The following is a 19,703-nucleotide window of genomic DNA, read 5'->3' as shown; positions in this document are numbered from 1 at the left end:
CTCCATGAATAGAGGAAGCCTGCTTTTGTGCAATGCTCCTATGGATAAGAGAGAACGGGTAAGTCCTCAGGGCTGGAAGAGAAGAACACTGGTCAAACTTCCCCCACCTCAGTGCTGCTTCTGTTCTCTCCTCTCAGTTATGAGTATAACCTCTTTGATGTCTTGGAAGTTAAAACAAGCTCAATCAATAACTTAGGTTTGTCCGTCTTCCTCCCAAATGTTGGTTATTATGAATGAATGAATGGAAGGAAGCCAAAGAGATTAATGCATTTGTTGCAACTGGCTGGTTTTGTTAAAAAGATAGGAAAAATATTCATTTCATGTTTTGTATTTTTTCATCTTTATAAGCTCTGTAGATTTTCAGGTAGGTGAGAATTTTGCAGTCCTGGAAAGCTACTGCATAAAGAATGCACTTGAGAATTTTCTTATTAAGCTTCAGAATCAATAGGTCTGAGGTAAACTTTGGCTTTTGGGGATGTGACCTGAAGGAACACACTGAGTAGCAACATCATAATTGGTCTTAACCTAGAGCATGGGACCTTAAGGTTCTTGAGCAGAGCAGAATCAGTTCTTTCAGACAGTATAATTCCCTACTAATTTGTCCAAAAGCATGCTGAAGTTTGGTGTGGGTAAAAGGCTTCCTATCAAAAAATTGTTATTTCTGATAATTACAAACTTTTTCTTTACTTTATTCCAAGTCTGGACATATTCACTCCAGAAATATACGAGAAGCACCAGTATCCCGATGTTTCCTCATAAGCTATAGCAGCCAGCTTCTGTACTGTACTTAACATAAAGAAAAAACAAAACACACAGCGAAGAAACAGCTAAAAAATGTTCATTGTCCTCAGCAATTAAGGAAATCAAAACTTTGAGACTTCATCTTACCTCAGTCCGAAATGTCAAAAATAACTGACCAAAAATGCTGGAGATATGAGGGCAAGAAATAAGAAGTAAGCTTGGTGGGCTGGCTAGAGTCATCACAGCGTTTAGTTAAGAAGACCTGGATGTTTTCCCAGGGTAGAGTGTGTCTGTGTCCTGGTCCAGGGAAGACCTGATTTCCTAGAATGACCATTCCATCCTCGTATGCTATTCCGTCACCTTACAAAGGATTTGAAAGTGAGAAGGGACCTTAGACTAGATGCACAGTAACCAACATGGCGGAGGCGCACTTACAGCGGGTTCCAGTCGCTATAGTAACCAGACTACGCCTACTTCGGCTGGGAGTGCTGAGAAACCGTGAGCCCTTTCCACTCCACCTCGTTTTTGCGACAGTTGCAGGGCACTTCACGGCAGTCGAGGACGGTGTCTGCTGATTTACGGCAAGTGAGGCCGGTGTCAGCTGATTTACTGCAGCAGCAGCAGCAGCGGTAGCGGCAGCGGCGGTGGCACCTTGCAACCCAGGCAGGGTGACGGTGGCTACCTGGGCGTGTGGCTCCCCGGGTTCGTCCACCCGGACTCACGGCCGCCTGGTTTTCCTCGCGTAAGCCCACGCCTTTGCCATCTTTGCGGAGGCGCCTAAAGCATCTCCAACAGACATGGTTATCGCCTGAGGTGAAGCTTTGACAGGTAGGAGCTCTGAAGCCTCTCAGAGAAAGCCTAGCTCAAAAACTTAGCCTTGGAAGGCAGGGGCAGAGGTCAAGGGTCACGAGCCCTGCCGGGCTGGGGATCGTTCCTGCTGTCAGATTGTTACGGTTGATTGCTCTGTGTGGTGCTTCAGGTCACCTGCAGGAGCCTTTTCTCAGGAGCGTTGGAGCTCATCAGGGTGTCTTTAGGGCCCCTAGCCTGGTGACATTTATTGCTTGTGAGAGTGGCCCTAGTCTTGAGGTGGACTGCTTGGCTCCCAGGGATACTCTGAAGTGGGTCGGGTGACTTGCGATGCTTGTGGGTGTTTATTGGCAGTGTTTTGGGGGCAGCGTTCTTGCTTTGGGATGCCTATGTTCGGATCTACCTTTCCTTGTTGGTATTACTGTTCAGTTGGCATTATTGGCTAAGGGCAACAACGCCTGTAAGAGGTACATCTTGGAGCTGGCGCTTGATTGCCCATTTTTTAGGACTTGCTTTGACAGGATGTTTGCTATTTTTCTTTCTTTCTTTCTTTTTTTCGAGACAGGGTTTCCCTGTTTTTTTTTTTTTTTTTTTTTTTTTTTGAGCCTGTCCTGGAACTAGCTCTTGTAGAAGACCAGGCTGGTCTCGAACTCACAGAGATTCGCTTGCCTCTGCCTCCTGAGTGCTGGGATTAAAGGCGTGCGCCACCATCGCCCAGCTCCTGCCTTTGATTTTAAAATGATACTGTTTTTGATCCACCTTCAATGGCTGCACCTTAAGTTCTATGCAGAATTCCCTAGTTCTTATATTCTGCAACTCTTGCAGGTTGAGGTTGGTCACAGGATATATGCCTGTGTTCGTGTGGCTGACTTTAGTACTCAGTACCAGCTATCTAGTCCTTACCTTGTAATATTTATCCCGGGACAAAAAAAGGTAAACTACTTTTTAAAATTATTTCCCTTCCTTCCTCCCTCCCTCCCTCCTTCCCTCCCTCCCTCCTTCCCTCCCTCCCTCCCTCCCTTCCTTCCTTCCTTTCTTTTTTTTCTTGTGACAGGGTTTTCCTGAGTAACCTTGGTTGCCCTGGGACTAGGGCTGTAGACCAGGCTGGACTTGAATTTGCAGAGATCCACCTACCTCTGCCTCCTGAGTGCTGGGATTAAGGGTGTGTGCCACCATCACCCAACTTTTCTTTTTTTATTTGCCTATTTTTGCTTTTTTTGAGAGGAAGTCTCTCCTTATATACCTTTGGCTGTCCTAGAACTCACTATAATACAGGCTGGTCTCAAAGTCTCAGAGATTGGCCTGAGATCTGTTTCCTGAGTGCCGAGACTAAAGGCACACACCACCATGTGTGGCTATGATTCTTTTCAATGACTTTTATTCTTAGGGCTTTCTTCACAAGATTGCAACCATCAAATGTTATATGAAAGAAACTGAGTTGTTGCTATTTTGTTGCATAAAATTTCTAGTTTGTTTCAGCTTTTCATTTTATAAGCAACCTATGACTATATGGAGGTAGTTGGCAGATCTGAAATGAAAATCTTGCATTGAAATTGACTTTATTATAAAGAATGAAAATCTAGTTTGTTCTTTACTCAAACAGTAGATAGATCTCTGGTGCTTCAAGTCAAGAGACAAACTAGCATCACTACAAAGAAATGTCCTATTGTCAAATGTTAATGAAAAATTATGTAGGAAGTTAATTTGTCAAAATTTCTATTTAGAAATTCTCCAGAACTCTACTTTCCTAGAAGGACAAAAGATTTGGGGGACTGGATGAATCAGAGACTTAGTCCTACCCAGGGGAACTTAAAATTTGGGGTACAAAGCCTTATAATCTGGACATTTTCTTATATCATGACTGCAGTTTTTCCATGTGAGAATTCAGCATTAAGTAAGGGAGTTAGGCAGGGTGTGGTGACTCACACCTTTAGTACCTACCTCAAGAGAAGTAGGCTGGCCTTGGGCTTTAGTGGTGTGCTATCTGTTAAGAGGTGAACCTTTGAAGTTTATTTTGAACATAAGGTAGAGATGGCCAAGCTCAGTACTCATCACTGTGGTAGTTCTATATGCTCGTTCATATTCTATCCTAGTATTCCAACTCTTACTCCCATTCTCCTGCTTATTCACCCAGTGACACCCAGTATAATGCACGCAAGGTACCTCCTTTTGCCTGTGTTACTACATGCATACTGTTGGGAGTGCCTAAATTTTTAATTCCCAGAGCTTATGTCATGCTATGCGTTGTTTCTTTCCTTTTTTTCCCTAAATTGACTATTGCTTCTAATTTCTGAAAGCTACTTTATTTCTTTATTTTATTTTAAAAAGATTATTTTTGCTGGGTGGTGGTGGGGCATGCCTTTAATCTCAGCACCTGGGAAGCAGAGGCAGGGAGATCCTTGAAACTACAAAGCTAGTTCCTGGACAGCCAGGGCTGCACAGAGAATCTTTTGTCTTGGAACCCCCCCCCAAAAAAAAAGATTTATTTTTATTTGTTTGCCTGTATGCCATGTGCGTATGCAAGCCTGCTGAAGCCAGGAGTAGGTATTAGATCTCCTGGAGTTGAAGGTGGCAGGAGGTTGTGAGCTACCTAATGTAGATGCTGGGAACTGAACTCTGGTTGTTGGAAGAACAGCAAGTGCTCTTAAACTAGCCTCTCGCCCTGCGGTATTTTAGAGTGTACATTTGCTGTGGTTCATCTGTCTGCTTCATTTGTGGCTATCCACAGCATCTTAATTTTTCTAACACTATAGTATTCCAACATGCCTTTTAGTTGTCTGTGAGACGTTTCCTGATTATGCAGCATTCATATGTTTATTGGTGCTCTGTCAGATTATGTTGTAGGGTAAGCTGGAGAGGTCTATGCTCCTGCAAGGTAGTTCTTGGGGTTCCCATATCCTGTCCGTGCACTGGTGCTTAGAGATACTCAGAACCCCATCTCTTTTTCCAAACGATTAAATATAAAATTAAATGTCAATTTACAATGAATTTGAGTTTTAATTTTTTTCTTTGTGGTACTGGGATTGAACTCAGGCTCTCAAACATGCTGGGCAAGTACTCTGCCACATGCTGTCTTCCCAACCCTGAAACCGAGCATTTTCTGATAAGCTTTTTATCGTCTTCTGGCTTTTCTTTCTGTAAACTTGCCTATTCATCTGTTCATCCATTTTTATTTTGAGGTTTCTGTCTTAGTCTGTTGCCAATAACACAACTTCACGCCCCCCCCCCCCCCGTATTATGAAGTGGGTTATTTTTGCTCGGTGGATGTCCTGGAGGTCCAACTTTGAGGGGCCTTTTGTGATAACAGCCTTCTTAGCTGGTACTGAGGCAGCACATGTATCAACTAGTCAGACAGGGAATGCACATGTATATGCATATGTGTGGAGACAGCACATGCATCGTCCAGCCAGAAATAGGAAGTGCACGTGTGTGTAATGTGTGGAGGAGGCATATGTATCGTCTAGCCAGAGACAGGAAGTGCACATATGTGTGCATAGGTGTGGAGACAGCACATGCATCATCCAGACAGAGACAGGAAATGCATATTGTGTGCCTGTGTATCTTCTGGCCTCCCTGCTTTTATAAAACTACCCTTGTTTAGTTAACGGGCTCCATTCATGAGGACATCAGCCAATCACAATCATTTCCCAGGGGCCTCACCTCTAAATAGCATGGATTAGTTTCCACTGCTTTACAATGGGGATTAAGTTTCAGCACTAAACCCTGGTAGATCTATTCTGTCTGTATCCAGATCCTAGCACAGATGTGTGTGGTCCATCTGAACTTGTTCATGTGAACATGACTGGTGTTTCCTAGACACCAGTCCTGTAAGTATTGCAAACGTATCTCTTCCCAATATGCCATTCGTTAGTAACTTTCCTGTGATGCACTTCGCTGAACAGACACTTTCAATTTCAACAGAATAGATTCTCCCCTGCATTTAGTTTGTGGTTATAGTTTCATTTCTGAAGTTTTTCTCGAATCTTTCAGTTATTCCTCATTGTTACACTTTACTGATTTCATAGTTTTCTTTCAAATTTATAGAGCCTCGGATACCCGTTCTCTGCTCTTTTGTATGTCACAGGTTGTGATCCAGTTTCTTTTCCATACAACGTGTCAGTTTTCCTGTGTGCTTCTCCCCCCCCCCAATAATAGTGCCACACTTACTTCATGCTACCCTCTGACATTTATTCCAACACTGGATCTTGTTCCTGTAGTTTATTTTTCTGTGCCTGCTCTGATGCTATGCTCTCTCTTTCTCTGCCCTTTAAGAATTATTATTACGATGACCTGAGATTCTCTGTAGACCAGTCTGGCTTCTGTCTCCCGAGTGCTAGGATTCATGGCTGGTGATACCACACCCAGCTTACTTTTCTCACTTTTATTTCTTTTTTTTTTTTTGGGTTTTTCGAGACAGGGTTTCTCTGTGGTTTTGGAGCCTGTCCTGGAACTAGCTCTTGTAGACCAGGCTGGTCTCGAACTCACAGAGATCCACCTGCCTCTGCCTCCCGAGTGCTGGGATTAAAGGCGTGCGCCACCACCGCCCAGCCTCTCACTTTTATTTCTGTAGTGTGTATGTTTGTGTGAGGGAATGCCATGTGTATGAGAGTGGAGGCCAGAGAGGGCAGATGATCCCTGGGCTCTTCGAGTTTCAGGAGGTTCATAGTCACCAGATGTGGAGGAATTGCAAGGAAGGGTTTCAGAGGGAGAATATTAGGGTTTCACTTTAGGGCATGTTAACTCTCAGAAACTTAGTTCTGCCCAGGAGTTTGGAGTTCAGAAGCCAGCCCTAAACGAGTGGGAGAACAGCCGGTGTATAGACGATACTTTCTTTTGAAGAGGATGAATGTTTCATTTGTTTCCACTGTGCTGCAAAGCTGCTGCTTCTTTTTGTAAAAGTAGCAGCAGCAGCAGCCAATGCAGCGCATGGTAAAGTTAAGGAAGACTGCCCTTCGTCTGACGCTGTGTAACACACACTTTCTGTGTTCCCAGGGCTTTCCAATTAACCAAAGTCCTGAAGTATGGAACTTTTATAACCACCCTTCAACCCCAGTAGAATGCCGGCTATTTTACGTTCACTTGACACAAGCTAGCATCAGTTGGGAAGAGGGAACATCAACTGACAAAATTCCCCACCCCCCAGATTGTCCTGTGGGGAATTTTCATGACTGATAATTGATGTGGGAGGGCTCAGCTTATTTTGGGGCAGTGCCACTTCTGGACTGGTGGTCCTGGGTGCTATAAGAAAGCAGGCTGAGCAAATCATGAGGAGCAAGCCCATAAGCAGCTCCCCTCCATGGCCTCTGCATCAGTTCCTGCTTTCAGGTCCCTGCCCTGACTTCTTTAGTGATAGACTGTAATATGGAAATATAAGTGAAATAAACCCTGTCCTACGAAAGTTGTTTATGGTCATAGTGTTTTGTCACAGCAGTCGAAATTCTAGCCAAGAGAGGTAGGGGCTCACCATGTATCTTGGCTGGCCTGGTACTTGCTATGTAGACTAGGTTGGTCTCGAACTCACAGAGATCTGCCTGCTGAGTGTTAGAATTAAAGGTTGGTGCACCACTACACCCGGCTTCATAACCATTATTTAATATAGATAATCTCATGATTTCTAAACCCCAGATTTTATCCCCTAGTCTAAATACGTAGGCTAGGGTATTATAAAAAGATGCAGTGCACATTGTGTTTATCTGCACACATTAGAAAGTTGGGTTCTTTAATAGCACTGTTGAGAATAGTTTCTTTTCCATCGTTTTTGCTACAAACTATTTCAAGTCTTTTATACAGCACTAATTTAAGACAATCGTGTTGAGGCCAATGTCACACTGTTTTATTTGTTCTCTCTCTCTCTCTCTCTCTCTCTGTGTGTGTGTGTGTGTGTGTGTGTGTGCGTGCCATGCTCACTCCTTAGTGGGTTTCACATATTTCTCACACATTTCGTCACTCATTAGTTCATTCAGTTCTGAAGGATTGCTCAGTGTCACGATCACCTAGACATCTGCATAAGAGGATCGGTTCGTTGATGAGCTCGGGTTTTCTGCAGAGTGCCTCATTGACTTCAGTTGCCTCTCCTACAGGATTGTAGAGTTCACTGCGGCCTTCACACTCTTTAAAGCATTGCAGTTCATCTTGCTTTAAATTTTGGCCTATCTTCAGGTAGACCTCAGCAATCAGAATCCCCCAAAGCTTCCTGTGCACAGTTGCTGATTCCCACAGTTCCATGTCCCATTCTCTGTTGCTATCCATTCCCATTGTCAGTTTACACACCACCAGCAGAATGGGTCCCAAGAGCACCGCATGCCACTTTCAGCACCATGACCCAGGATCACATTGCTGCACCTTTGCCACCAGGCAAGGGCTAGATTTTATGCATACATGCATGCACACATGTGTTTAAGGAGGAGGAATGGGAACTAGGGTAGAAAAATAGAATAAAAATCATGAGAGTATGCAGACATGGAGGCCAGGTAAAGAAGTCTTTCAAGTTGGCTGTGTGAACCATGTCAAATGCGGCTGGTAGATTAGTTAAGATAAAGAACAAAACGAGAGCTTTGTTTAGCTTGGGAGGCCATTGGTGGCCTAGCCAGAGCAGTTTGTAGCTAGGCAGAGCCCTTGTCTGTGGTCTCTAAGGAGGAAGGTAAAGTAAATCTGAATGCTGTAACTTAGGTTACCTATATCCTCAGAGTTTAGAGCCAGCCAATGGGAGAGCTGCTGCTTCTCCAGCCAAGGTGACTCTCATTCCTTCCCACTTACACAGCATATTTTACTGATCTTCTGATTTACTGAGACATTTTAACCTCTACCAGGGTTGTTTTTCTGCGCAATTTAGTTTATATGTGGTAAAGTTTTAGGGCTCAATTTAGAGTTTGAGGATACTAGGAGAGAAATAGTAGAAATGATTGGAGATGCAGAGAAGGTGAGAGGCAAGGGAAGAAAACAAGTTCCTTCTACTAAGTGGAATCTATTTCTTCTGGAGAGTAAGAGCTGGCAGGCATGTTCTGCATTTGGCAAATCAGTAACTACTACAGTTGTTGCCGACGGGTGATGGATGGAGTATCAGTGAGATGCTTGGACAATTAATGGCAGCCCAGACTTTTAAAACAGGATTATTGTGCTTCAAAATCTGTGAATGCCTTTTAAAATTGTGGTTTATTTCTGAGAGGATAGCCACGCAGGTCTTCAAAATGCCTCACTCATGCATTTAGGGCTGTTTCAGTAATAAGAAATGAGTGTGTTGCGTGTTACCATCTGCTCATTCCACACACTCTTGAGTACTGGAACTTCTTTCACCATAGCAACCCCCAAAGTGTCATGTTCATCAACAGTATTGTTCCTGCCATCCAAATAGGAAAGGACGGTCTTGTCAGCTGTGTGCTGTGGGAAGAAGGTGTCCCTCACAGCTCCCATATTCCGGAAGTGCTTTTTTAGGGAAGCAGCTGAGTACTGGGATGCTTCTCTGTGTTTCCTGACCTAGCTCTCTCTTCACTTGTAACATGAGGGGGCTTGCTTGTTGGGGTTTCTGTCCCGCCCAGTACCCCACAACTGGCAAGCCCCAAAGAAAATTACACACAGGTCTACATAACTTATAAACTGATTGGCCCATTAGCTCGGGTTACTTATTAGCTCTTATCACGTATATTAACCCATTATTCTGATCTACGTTAGCCATGTGGCTCAGTACCTTTCACAGCAGGGCAGATCACATGTTGCTTCTTCCAAGTCTGGGCAGGAGTGGGAGGAATGGGCTCCCTCCTTCCTAGCATTCTCCTGTTCTTATCCCCCCTGCTTCTACTTCCTGTCTGGTTGACCCACCTATACTTCCTGCCTGGCCAATCAGCATTTAATTAAAACATGATTGACAGAATACAGACAATTATCCCGCACCATTCACTGTCTGCCTCAGGTTTTCCAAGTCTTTAATAAATTGGTAGGAAGGGCACAGGCATAAGGAAAACTCGTTTTCTTCTAGTTTTTTTTTCTTTGTTTTGTTTTCTTAAGGTAGTCTCACTGTGTAGCTTTGGCAATCTTGGAAATCACTGTGATGACCAGGCTGGCATGTGCCACCACGTCTGGCTCAAAAATTCGTAATTTTGGTGGTCACTTTGTTGATGATACCATACAGTGATCTTGACTTGGACACGCTCTTTTGACAAATAATGTAGGAATGCCCTCTGCAGATCCAAGTACACCTTTGCAGACTTCTTGTTTTCACTATTGCTCTGGCAAGTACATTTAGCTCTGAGGAGTTTAGTCCCTGCTTTCTGTATTCCGCCTTAGTTCACACATGTGCACTCTCATGGGGGAATTTGAGTCTTTGTTTGTGAGTAACAGGAGGCCCATCTGGTGCACAAAAAGTACCCAGACCGAGAAGATATCGACGCCTTTGTGGAAATGCCCATTTTCCTAAGATAGAAATGCATCTTGTTTTGCATTTGAAAGTTACAGCAAAAAGGGTTGGAAGGATGAGCATTGGCTGCTCTTATACTGGTATATTATTTGTATTTTAATAAGTCAAGCTTGCCTGAAGGTCAGTGCAAAGCAGGTACACTAGTCAGCCACACAGGCCAGGCAGTGGTGGCACACACCTTTAATCCCAGTAGCCACACTAGTTAGCCAGAGAGGCCGGGCAGTGGTGGTGTACACCTTTAATCCCAGCACTAGAGAGGAGTATGAAATGGGAGGAGACAGGTCTCAGTTCAGTCTCAATCTGAGGATTCGTGGAGGCACGATTGTCCATTTTTGGTCTGAGGTAGAGGTAAGAGCCAGTGACTGGCTGTTTTGCTTTTCTGATTTTCAGGTTGAACCCCAATATCCATCTCTGGCTTTTCATTATTCTTGCTACATGCTCTTTCGGAGGTTCTGAGTAAAATTCCCAGCAACCATATGGTGACTCACAACCATCTAGAATGAGAGCTGGTGACCTCTTCTGGCATGCAGGCATTCTTGCAGTCAGAACACTGTCTACACAATAAAAAATGTTACAACAATAGTATAGAGAAATTAGCATTCTTTTTTTGTTTGTTTGTTTTTTGAGACGGGGTTTCTTGTGTAGCCTGTCCTGGAACTCATGCTGTAGAGCAGGCTGGCCTTGAACTCACCAAAGAACTGCCTGCTTCTGCCTCCTTAGTTTTGGAATAAAAGGTACGTGCTACCACCTGCTGGCTGAAATTAGCATTCTTATACCTGATTTAAAAAGTATGTGTATGTGTCTTTTACTTGCGTGTATGTTTGTGCACCTTGGTGCTGAGGATCAGAAGAACAGGCTGGCCTCGAACTCACAGAGATCCACCTGCCTCTGCCTCCCGAGTACTGGGATTAAAGGCATGCGCCACCACCGCCTGGTGATGCTTCTTTTTCTTGAGGGCTGTCCTCTTGGTTTGCAGCTTCACTTTGTTCTTAAAGTGAGGGAGAGGGAGCAGAAGCACTGCTGTGTCTTCTTCTCAGTAACATGGTCACATGAGACATTTCCTATGACCTCACAAAACATATCTTTCTTATAGATCTTGTCTTTGCAGTCACTGGTGACAGGGGCTTCCAATAAGATTTTGGAAGGACATGTACTTTGAGTTCACTACAAGCAAATACACTGCATAAAACCTGAGTGTTTTATGTACTAATTTGTAAAAATATGAAAGACATTTTATAGACAAATTATTGATGTAATTTAAATATGGACTATATTGCTGGTGCTGTGTGATAATGGTAACCGATGGCGGTATTGTGATTACCCTGAAGAAGAAAACTCTTATGTTGGAGGAGGCTGCTTGTTGGTTCCCTGCTGCTCAGCTCTGAAATAATCACACAGAAACTGTATTAATTAAATCACTGCTTGGCCCATTAGCTCTAGCTTCTTATTGGCTAACCCTTACATATTAATTTAACCCATTTCTATTAATCTGCATATCACCAGATGGCTGTGGCGTGCCGGGAAAAGTTCCTTCTGGTTCTGGTGGGGCTATGCGGCTTCTCTCTGACTCTGCCTGCCCTTCTTTCTCCCAGCATTCAGTTTCTGTTTCCCCGCCTACCTCTATTCTACCCTATCAGGCCAAGCCAGTTTTCTTTATGCATTAATGGTGATCACAGCATACAGAGGGGGAAATCCCACACTCTTATTTATTAAGTTCTGTATTTAAAAATATTTAGGGTGAATTTTCATGATACATATATGTTACTATCTAATATTTAAACATTATTTCCATGAATGAAATTCTCATGGCTGAATTTTTGACTCCATTTTCACATTTTTACATCCCGGGATGAACAACGGTCACCTCTGTTGGAAAGGGCTTCCTGAGCAGTTCTAAAGAGCACTATGTTTGAGTCCCTCTTTTTCACAGAAGTAGGGACAGCAGCCTTAGAGAATACTTTAAGACAAACATACTTGGATCTAAAATAACAGACAGGGTCAATCCTGCTTCCAGAGCCCAGAGCCATCTTCCCTTGAAACTCAAACAGCACGTGACAGTTTGACAAAGCAATGTACATTACATTTCCAGACCCTTACACTTGTACAAGTGCCTTCTCCACTGAACCATCGCCCCCGCTCTGTATTTTCTGTTTATAGAAGCATCTAGAATTGAATTGTTTCTATTTATAAGATAATGCCATAGTTTGAAATATTTCCCCTGAAAGTACTAGTTAGAAAATGTTAGTATACATACATGCTTTGGAGAGTTAGTAACATAGTTTCTTCAAGCATTCCTATTAAACTTAATAAACTAACAGATTATTTTACCCATTAGTGTAATAGTTTTGCTTTTGGCCTTTTCATGAATATACAATTCTTTTGGTTTCCATGGATCCTGAGGCTTGGTTCATTTTGATTTGCTATAAAAATCTTTGGGAATATAATTCCTTTCAAGCAATAGATAGTAATGTTAGCTATGTAGAGGATAGCGTATTAACAGTTAAATTGACTAGTTGAATGTTGGTGATTGATTGAAGAACAACACACCCTAAATTTATATGGCTTCTTTTTCCATTTAAGATAATTCCCAGGTATAGCATTTTGTGTCTTGGCTCATTTGTTCAGATTAGATTCTTGTGGTCTGATGAGTACATCTATTCCCAATCTTGTGATCTGATGATTCAAGCCAGTTAAATCTGGGCTAATTTGCTCATTTCACTTTTTTTTTTTTCTGAGACAGGGTTTCTCTGTGAACCAGTCCTGGCTATTCTGAAACTTATTCTGTAGACCAGATTGGCCTCGACCTTACAGAGATCCACCTGCCTCTGCCTCCCAAGTGCTGGGTGGTGTACCACCACCACTTGGCTCATTTCACATTGTTAATCAGTTATATAGCCATAGGTATATCCATAGAAGTATTTCATATGATTTAGTGCTGTAAGCCACATTGTCCTTTAGTTTATGTTTTTGCATTAGTACTTCTGGTGACTTTTCTAAAGTTTCACTTTATTTTATTAGATTTTTAAGGGCTTAGAAAAGTAATGTTATAAGGTACTTACTACGAGTGAGTCTGTAGACTTAGGTCTGTTTTCATTGCCTCTAACGTAGGTTCCATGTTGAGTGGGTCCTGGAGTATCTAGAGGAAAGGTGTTCTTCCAGAGATCCTCAGATGGGTTCAATGCCTCGAGCTTGTTTGTTTGCTTGGGAGAAATCTTCTTTGGTGATATGATTTAAAGTACACGTTGCCACCATGGAAAAATGAACTCCTTCCAAATACTCTTTTCCAGAAAGTCCTTCTTGAGAATGCCATGCTTCCAGGAACACAGTGTTCTGAATTTATTACAACCAGTTTGTAGTTTAGTTTTCTTTGCTAGTATCTGATAAGAATATGGAAATAATGGTAAGTGATAGCTTGTGAAACTGATATGGCACAAGCAGACTTTATTAATAAGTGTCTTTTGAGTTTTTCTTTAAATGTATATCTTTTTGTAACAAGAAAAATGTTTTGGAGAAACAAATTGGTACTTCTACTTTGCAGTAAAAAAATAAAAAAAACATAGGTTGTTTATTGTAGACATTTTAATATCCCTCACACCTTTTTACTTTCCTCATTTTCTTTTTAGATAATTTCTGTTGGTTGATAATCTGTTAGGCTATCGGTGACTCCCTAGGTCTCCAGAGTTCTCTTTAGTCTAGACTCTCTGAACTCCTATCTATTTAGGTCTTTGACTACACAATTATAAGTATTTACCAAGTACTTTTTAATTTTGTTATATGAAACACTGATTTCTTATGTTCATGATTTCCTGCAAAAGATATACACTGTTTACTTATCATTTCTAATTTAAACCTCCGCATCAGAAACAGACTTTGATTGGAATGCAGTGGGTTAAAGGTAATTATTTTTCCTCTGGGTTTCATCGCAACGAAGAACCTATTTGACCTTCGGAGTAAATGTGGTTAAGTGAGTTTCCCATTAAGCACATTCATTCAGTGTTTAGCACACAGTGAAATAGACCTTTCTGTTTGTTTGCTTTGGGAGGGAATTATTATTTTGCACTACTTTGGAAATGTACTGAGGTTTGAGACCTCACTTACTCACAGTGGAAGAGAGTAAGGAAGACCTAGATTCTGGAGTCAGCTGCTCTGGGGTCAGTTGCTGCTTCAGGACTGCCTCAGTTTCTGTGCTGAGAGAGTACTTAACTTATGGAATGCCAGGAATGACTGAGATTAAATAAATGTGTTTACACAACACAATGCTTAGAAGGAGTCTCAGACATTTGGAAGTTCTTTACAGTCTTTGTCCACAGTCTTTTGTGTACTCCATTTTCTTTTCTTTTTTTCTTTCTTTTTTTGTTTTTGAAGACAGGGTTTCTTTGTATAGTCCTGGCTGTCCTGGACCTCGTTCTGTAGACCAGGCTGGTCTTGACTCAGGGATCCTCCTGCCTCTGCCTCCAAAGTGCTGGGATTAAAGGTGTGCACTGTCATCGGGAGGTGGCATATACTGCATTTTCTGAGTACAATTTTGTAATGATTGTTTTACTCGTGGAAGATAACTTGGGACCAGACAGTCCAGATTTGGATTCGAGCATCATGGCTTGCTAGTTCTCTGCCTAGGCTGGCAATGCTTAAGCCTAGTTTTCTTGTTTTCTAACCTGAGAAGACTGTTTTAGATCTTGAACGAAAATTGTGGGAGGGTGAGTGGAGGGAGTGGGAGGGGACTGGGAGGAGCAGAGGGAGTGGGAATTTGGATTGTTATTTTTTTATTTAAAAATTATTAAATAAAAAGTTTTATAAAAATGTGCACTTAAAGTTGCTTTGCACACTCATGATAAATAAATGTGTATTAAAATTATTAGTCTTTCATTAGTAAAATGAAAAATTGTGAATGCCTCCAGTAAATACTTTTGCCTATTTTTAAAACTCTTAATTTGGGAGTGATTATGATAAGTTAGCCATTTTTAAATAAGAAGATTTTAAGTGGTTAAAATTTGATATTTGGAAAATATAATTTTCAATTTATGCAAGTTGACTTTATAATAAAGGAATATAATGTGTTTGAGAGAGAATATGATATCTGACATTATTCTAATTACATTTTCAGGTTTGAAAACGCAATGGCAGGAAACAGTCTAGTTTTGCCCATTGTCCTTTGGGGCCGCAAAGCCCCTACCCATTGCATTTCATCAATACTGCTAACGGATGACGGGGGCACAATTGTAACTGGATGCCACGATGGACAGATCTGTCTCTGGGACCTTTCAGTAGACCTGGAAGTGAGTATTTGAATGTTTGCTATATACCGAAATATGTCAGAAATTCCTGCCACATTGCGCAGGTCCTTATTCTCCTGCACTTTACAGTGTTCTGGGCATTATTTTTTCAATCTGTGTCTTTATATTGATATTGAGTACTTAACATGATTACTAATTGAAAGGTTAACTTTAAAAAAATTATTTACTCATGTGTATATGTGTGACTTTCTGTGTGTATGTGCACGTGCTGTTAATATTCACAGAGATCAGAAACTGAAGTTACAGGCATTTAGTTGTGAGCCAATCTCTGGTCATCTGAAAGAATGGCATGTGCTTTTTATCACTGCCCCATCTCTCCAGCCCCATGTTTAATTTTTAATTTGCTATTTATAGCAGCGTTTTTTTTTTTTCCTTTCTAGGTTAATCCCCGAGCACTGTTATTTGGTCACACAGCATCGATCACTTGTTTATCAAAAGCTTGTGCTTCTGGGGACAAACAGTACACTGTGAGCGCATCTGCAAATGGGTAAGTCGTTTTCTGGGTCAGAGTTCTCTGTGTAGCCCTGGCTGTCCTGTTGCTCTCCCAGTACATTAAGCTGGCCTTGAACTCACAGATCTGCCTGCCTCTGTCCCCCAAGTGTTGGGATTAAAGGTGTGCACCACCACCATCCCACAATATTTTGTTTTTTATTTTCAGATGTTTGGTCAGGCTTTTCCTTTCCCCCATAAATTTTCTATGTCTTTAAAAAATGTAGATTTTGGGGCTGGAGAGATGGCTCAGTGGTTAAGAGCACTGTCTGCTCTTCCAGAGGTCCTGAGTTCAATTCCCAGCAACCACATGGTGGTTTATAACCATCTGTACTGAGATCTGGCGCCCTCCTCTGGCGTGCGGGCATACATGGAGGCAGAATGCTGTATACATAATAAATAAATAAATCTTTAAAAAAATGTAGATTTTGGCTGAGTATGGTAGTGTACACTTTTAATCCCATCATTTAGGTCACAGGGTCAGGTAGATCTCTATGAGTATACAACCAACCTGGTTTACAAAGAAAACTCCAGGCTTGCCAGGGCTACTTAATGAGATCCCGTCCCAATAAAAGGATGTATTATGTATTTGACACTTACAAATTGTGTTTATAAGGGCAGCGTTAAATAGCACTTACTGCTCTTCCTGAGGACCTGGATTTAGTTCTCAGAATCCATGTCAGGAGACTCACAATCTTTAAATTCTGCTCGAGGGGATCCTCTTGCCTCTACGGGCACCCACATGCATATGGCACACCACACATAAACATATAGGTAAAAAATAAACATTAAAGTCATGTTTATAGATTGCCATGTGACTTTTCTGTTTTTGTACTTTATAACTTGCACCAGTTTAGGGAGAGTTTTTTTTCTATTGCAATATTTTCTTGCACTGTCTAAAACTGAAGGAGGGTGTTTGAATTATAGGGTTTTGTTTTGTTTGTGTTTTTGTTTTTTCAAGACAGGATTTCTCCACATAGCCCTGGCTGTCTTGGAACTGCCTCTGCCTCCTGAGTGCTGGGATTAAAGGCATGTGCTGCCACGCCTGGCTTGATTTATAGTTCAAGGATATCTATTTTTCCACAACTGGTTTTCTGTAATACTTTATTGCTTTTCTTTGCTTTTTGAGGAATTCAGAATATGATGAAAGTAAAAGCACACAGTAGTTTGCATGGCATTACTGAATCAGCAGGCATCTTTGGGGCTTTTAAAAACTCGGTGATGCCAGGCTGTCACAGGAGGAAGGCGGAGCTCTGCCAAGTCTTTGCCCTTGTCATGCCGCTGAAGCTCGTTCTGCCCTGTCTCAGAACGGCCCCTGTGGTGGAGAGGCATGCCACTGAACAGTGTCTGTGGGGCCCAGAGGGGAATAACTGTAAAAAACATTTTTGGGTTTTTTGAAACAAGTTGGAGAACTGTAGAAATTTATATAATTTTTGGGTTGGAATTTATCTTTTGGAACAGGAAGAAATAACAACAAGTAAAATGTAGTACTTTTGTTGTCGATTAAAGGATAATTTTCAATTAAAATTTGTTGTCAATTAAAGGAATACTTGGTTTAATGAGAATGTTGATAGAAAATTGTTTTAGCAAGGCGTGGTGGTGTATGCCTGGCATACCTGTAAGCACTACAGGAGGAGAGGCAGGAGGATTGCTGCAAGATAGAAACCAGCATGACCTCTACTACATAGTAAATTCCAGGCCAACTAGGGCTACGTAGTAAGATTCTGTCTCAAAAACCAACCACCAAACATCACAAATATTTTTTATATCATTTGAGATGTAGCAATGATATCAAAATGAAAAACTCCAGTAAGTATCATTACATTTTATTAATATTTTATGTTAAATATACCTTATTTCTTTAAAAGTCAAGGCATATCAGTATGTCCAATTTTCAGTTTCTTTTTTGGTATTCGTGGAATAAAACTAACATGAATAAGAGCTGTAGAGGTGTGCTGACGTTTGGGTTTCTGTTGACGTTAGCCGATTGGTGTTCTGCAATGCTGCAAGTGCACGGTGCACTGATAACACAGGAGGGCAGTTTAGATACCGCTATCTCTTCCATTGTGTGGCGCTCGAAGGCTGGCTCTGCTTCCTTATCCTTGCTTTGAGCTTCACGAGGGAACAACTGCTAGCTGAAGCAGCCACTATCAGGAACCACTGTGAAGGAGTTGGAACATTCTAGAGAGCCTCACAGGTCTGCCCAGAACTACTCACAAGTCTCTAACAACCAGTGAGGAGCTAGAAATATATTTCTACTATAAAAAGGATAGAGACACAGGTGGGGTGTTGACAGATTGGAAATGGGATTAGATAGTGAGCGAGAGGAATGGAAAATTTGATCAATAGCAATAATGAATATTAGCTACTTTCCTTCCTGTAATATATTAGTTTCAATGGAAGCTTAACTCTAGGCCACTGTACTTTTCTATATTAGATTCCGAGTGAGCAATCGTTTTGTTTTCTAGAGAGATGTGCCTCTGGGACGTGAATGACGGCAGATGTATTGAATTTACAAAGTTAGCCTGCACCCACACCGGCATACAGGTTTGTATCGATTTCTTTGGCTGAGTCAACACTGTTTATCACAAGTACATCATTAAAACACGGTTTAGAGCATTCAGCTTGTATTTTTATATGAAAAATCTTGGAGAGAGGAAATATGAGAAATTTATAATGGTAAGTACTCCTCAGAAGATGGGAGAGATGCGAAGAGGCTTGGCATGGACGAGACCAATGGAGAAGGATGAGACCAGCCAGTTATCACTGCTGCCTCTGTGGTTTGGGTTCTCCTGGTTACTCAAGGGAGAGCTTGTATAAGACAGCTGTCCAGTGGAAGTTCCTCAGTCAAACTACCTTGAAAGAGACCAGGTTTCTTTTGGCTCATTGTTTTAAGAGTTTCCAGTCCACGATGCAGGTTGCTGTGGCAGGATGCTGGTGCAGTAATGGGGAGTGAGTGGTGGAACAGAACTACTTACCTCATGGCCACAAGCAGAAGAAGGGGAAGAGCCTGGCATTCTGCAGTACTTTTTAGAGGTGTATCAATGGTGAAAAGACACCCCGCTAGGTGAAAAGTTTTTCCAGCAGTAACCTTTAGCACATGGACCCTCAGGGAAACCCTGATGGCAGATTTCTATGAGTTCAAAGCCAGCCTGATTTACCTAGTGAGAGTTGAAGGCTAGCCAGGGTAATATAATGAGTGAGACCCTGTCTAAAAGAATCCCCCAAGTCTCCCTAAGGCAACAGCAACAAAGTAGTACTGTAACTTGTCAACAAGACTTTCCATACTAATATGGCTCTGACAGTCAATGATAAATGTTTATAGGGAGGAGATGATTGACTGATTTTCTGCCTATCTCTTACCTCAGTGGCAAGAACCTATATATTTTTTTCATCAGTGTTTTTAGGTCATATGTTTTTTATTTGAAAATCATATTGGGCTGGGGAGATAGTGTAGTCAGTAAAATTCTTTTTGGCCTCAAATTCACAAATATCTGCCTCTACCTCCCGAGTGCTGGGATTAAAGGCCTGCACCACCACTGCCCGGCTAGTCAGTAAAATTCTTGTGAGGACCTGGGTTTGAGCCCTTGAACTTTTATAAAAAGGTGGGTGTGGTGGTACATGCTTGCTGTTCCAGTTCTGGGGTGTGGAGCCTGGTGGAGCCTTGGGACTCATTGGCCAGCCAGCGTACCCTACTCTGAGCTTCAGGCGAGTGAGAAATCTAGTCTTGTACAAGATCTTCTGTGTTTAGATTAACAGTCATATATAATAGAAGATGCCTTTTGACTGATTCATGAGGATTATGGCAGTTTATTCTGTACTCCCTACTCAGATCCAGAAAAGGGCTATTTTTTGTTAGTATTGAGACAGGACCTCTCTACATAGCCCTGACTTTTCTGGAATTCACTATGTAGACCAGTTGGCCGCAAACTTACAGGCAAACTGCCTTTGCCTCTCAAGTA

General features: G+C 41.9%; 1 protein-coding gene across 2 annotated transcripts in view; it reads left to right on the top strand.

Moving 5' to 3' along the window:
* Nucleotides 1–1,380: 1,380 nt before the first annotated feature.
* LOC121438786 (WD repeat-containing protein 7) overlaps nt 1,381–19,703 on the top strand; it is a 280,932-nt gene continuing 262,609 nt past the window's right edge. For both annotated transcript variants that reach the window (XM_041639215.1, XM_041639214.1), the window contains exons 1-4: nt 1,381–1,569; nt 15,063–15,234; nt 15,633–15,739; nt 18,210–18,288. In XM_041639215.1, coding sequence (XP_041495149.1) covers nt 15,076–15,234; nt 15,633–15,739; nt 18,210–18,288 — 345 coding nt within the window. In that variant the 5' untranslated portion in view covers nt 1,381–1,569; nt 15,063–15,075. The remainder of the gene's footprint in view (nt 1,570–15,062; nt 15,235–15,632; nt 15,740–18,209; nt 18,289–19,703) is intronic.

The sequence above is a fragment of the Microtus oregoni genome, unplaced genomic scaffold (genome assembly GCF_018167655.1).
Source record: "Microtus oregoni isolate MIOR12 unplaced genomic scaffold, Mior012 000057F_ref0000458, whole genome shotgun sequence".
Classification (NCBI taxonomy): domain Eukaryota; kingdom Metazoa; phylum Chordata; class Mammalia; order Rodentia; family Cricetidae; genus Microtus; species Microtus oregoni.
Note: the sequence above shows the minus strand (reverse complement) of the source record. Positions and strands in the feature narration are given on the sequence as shown.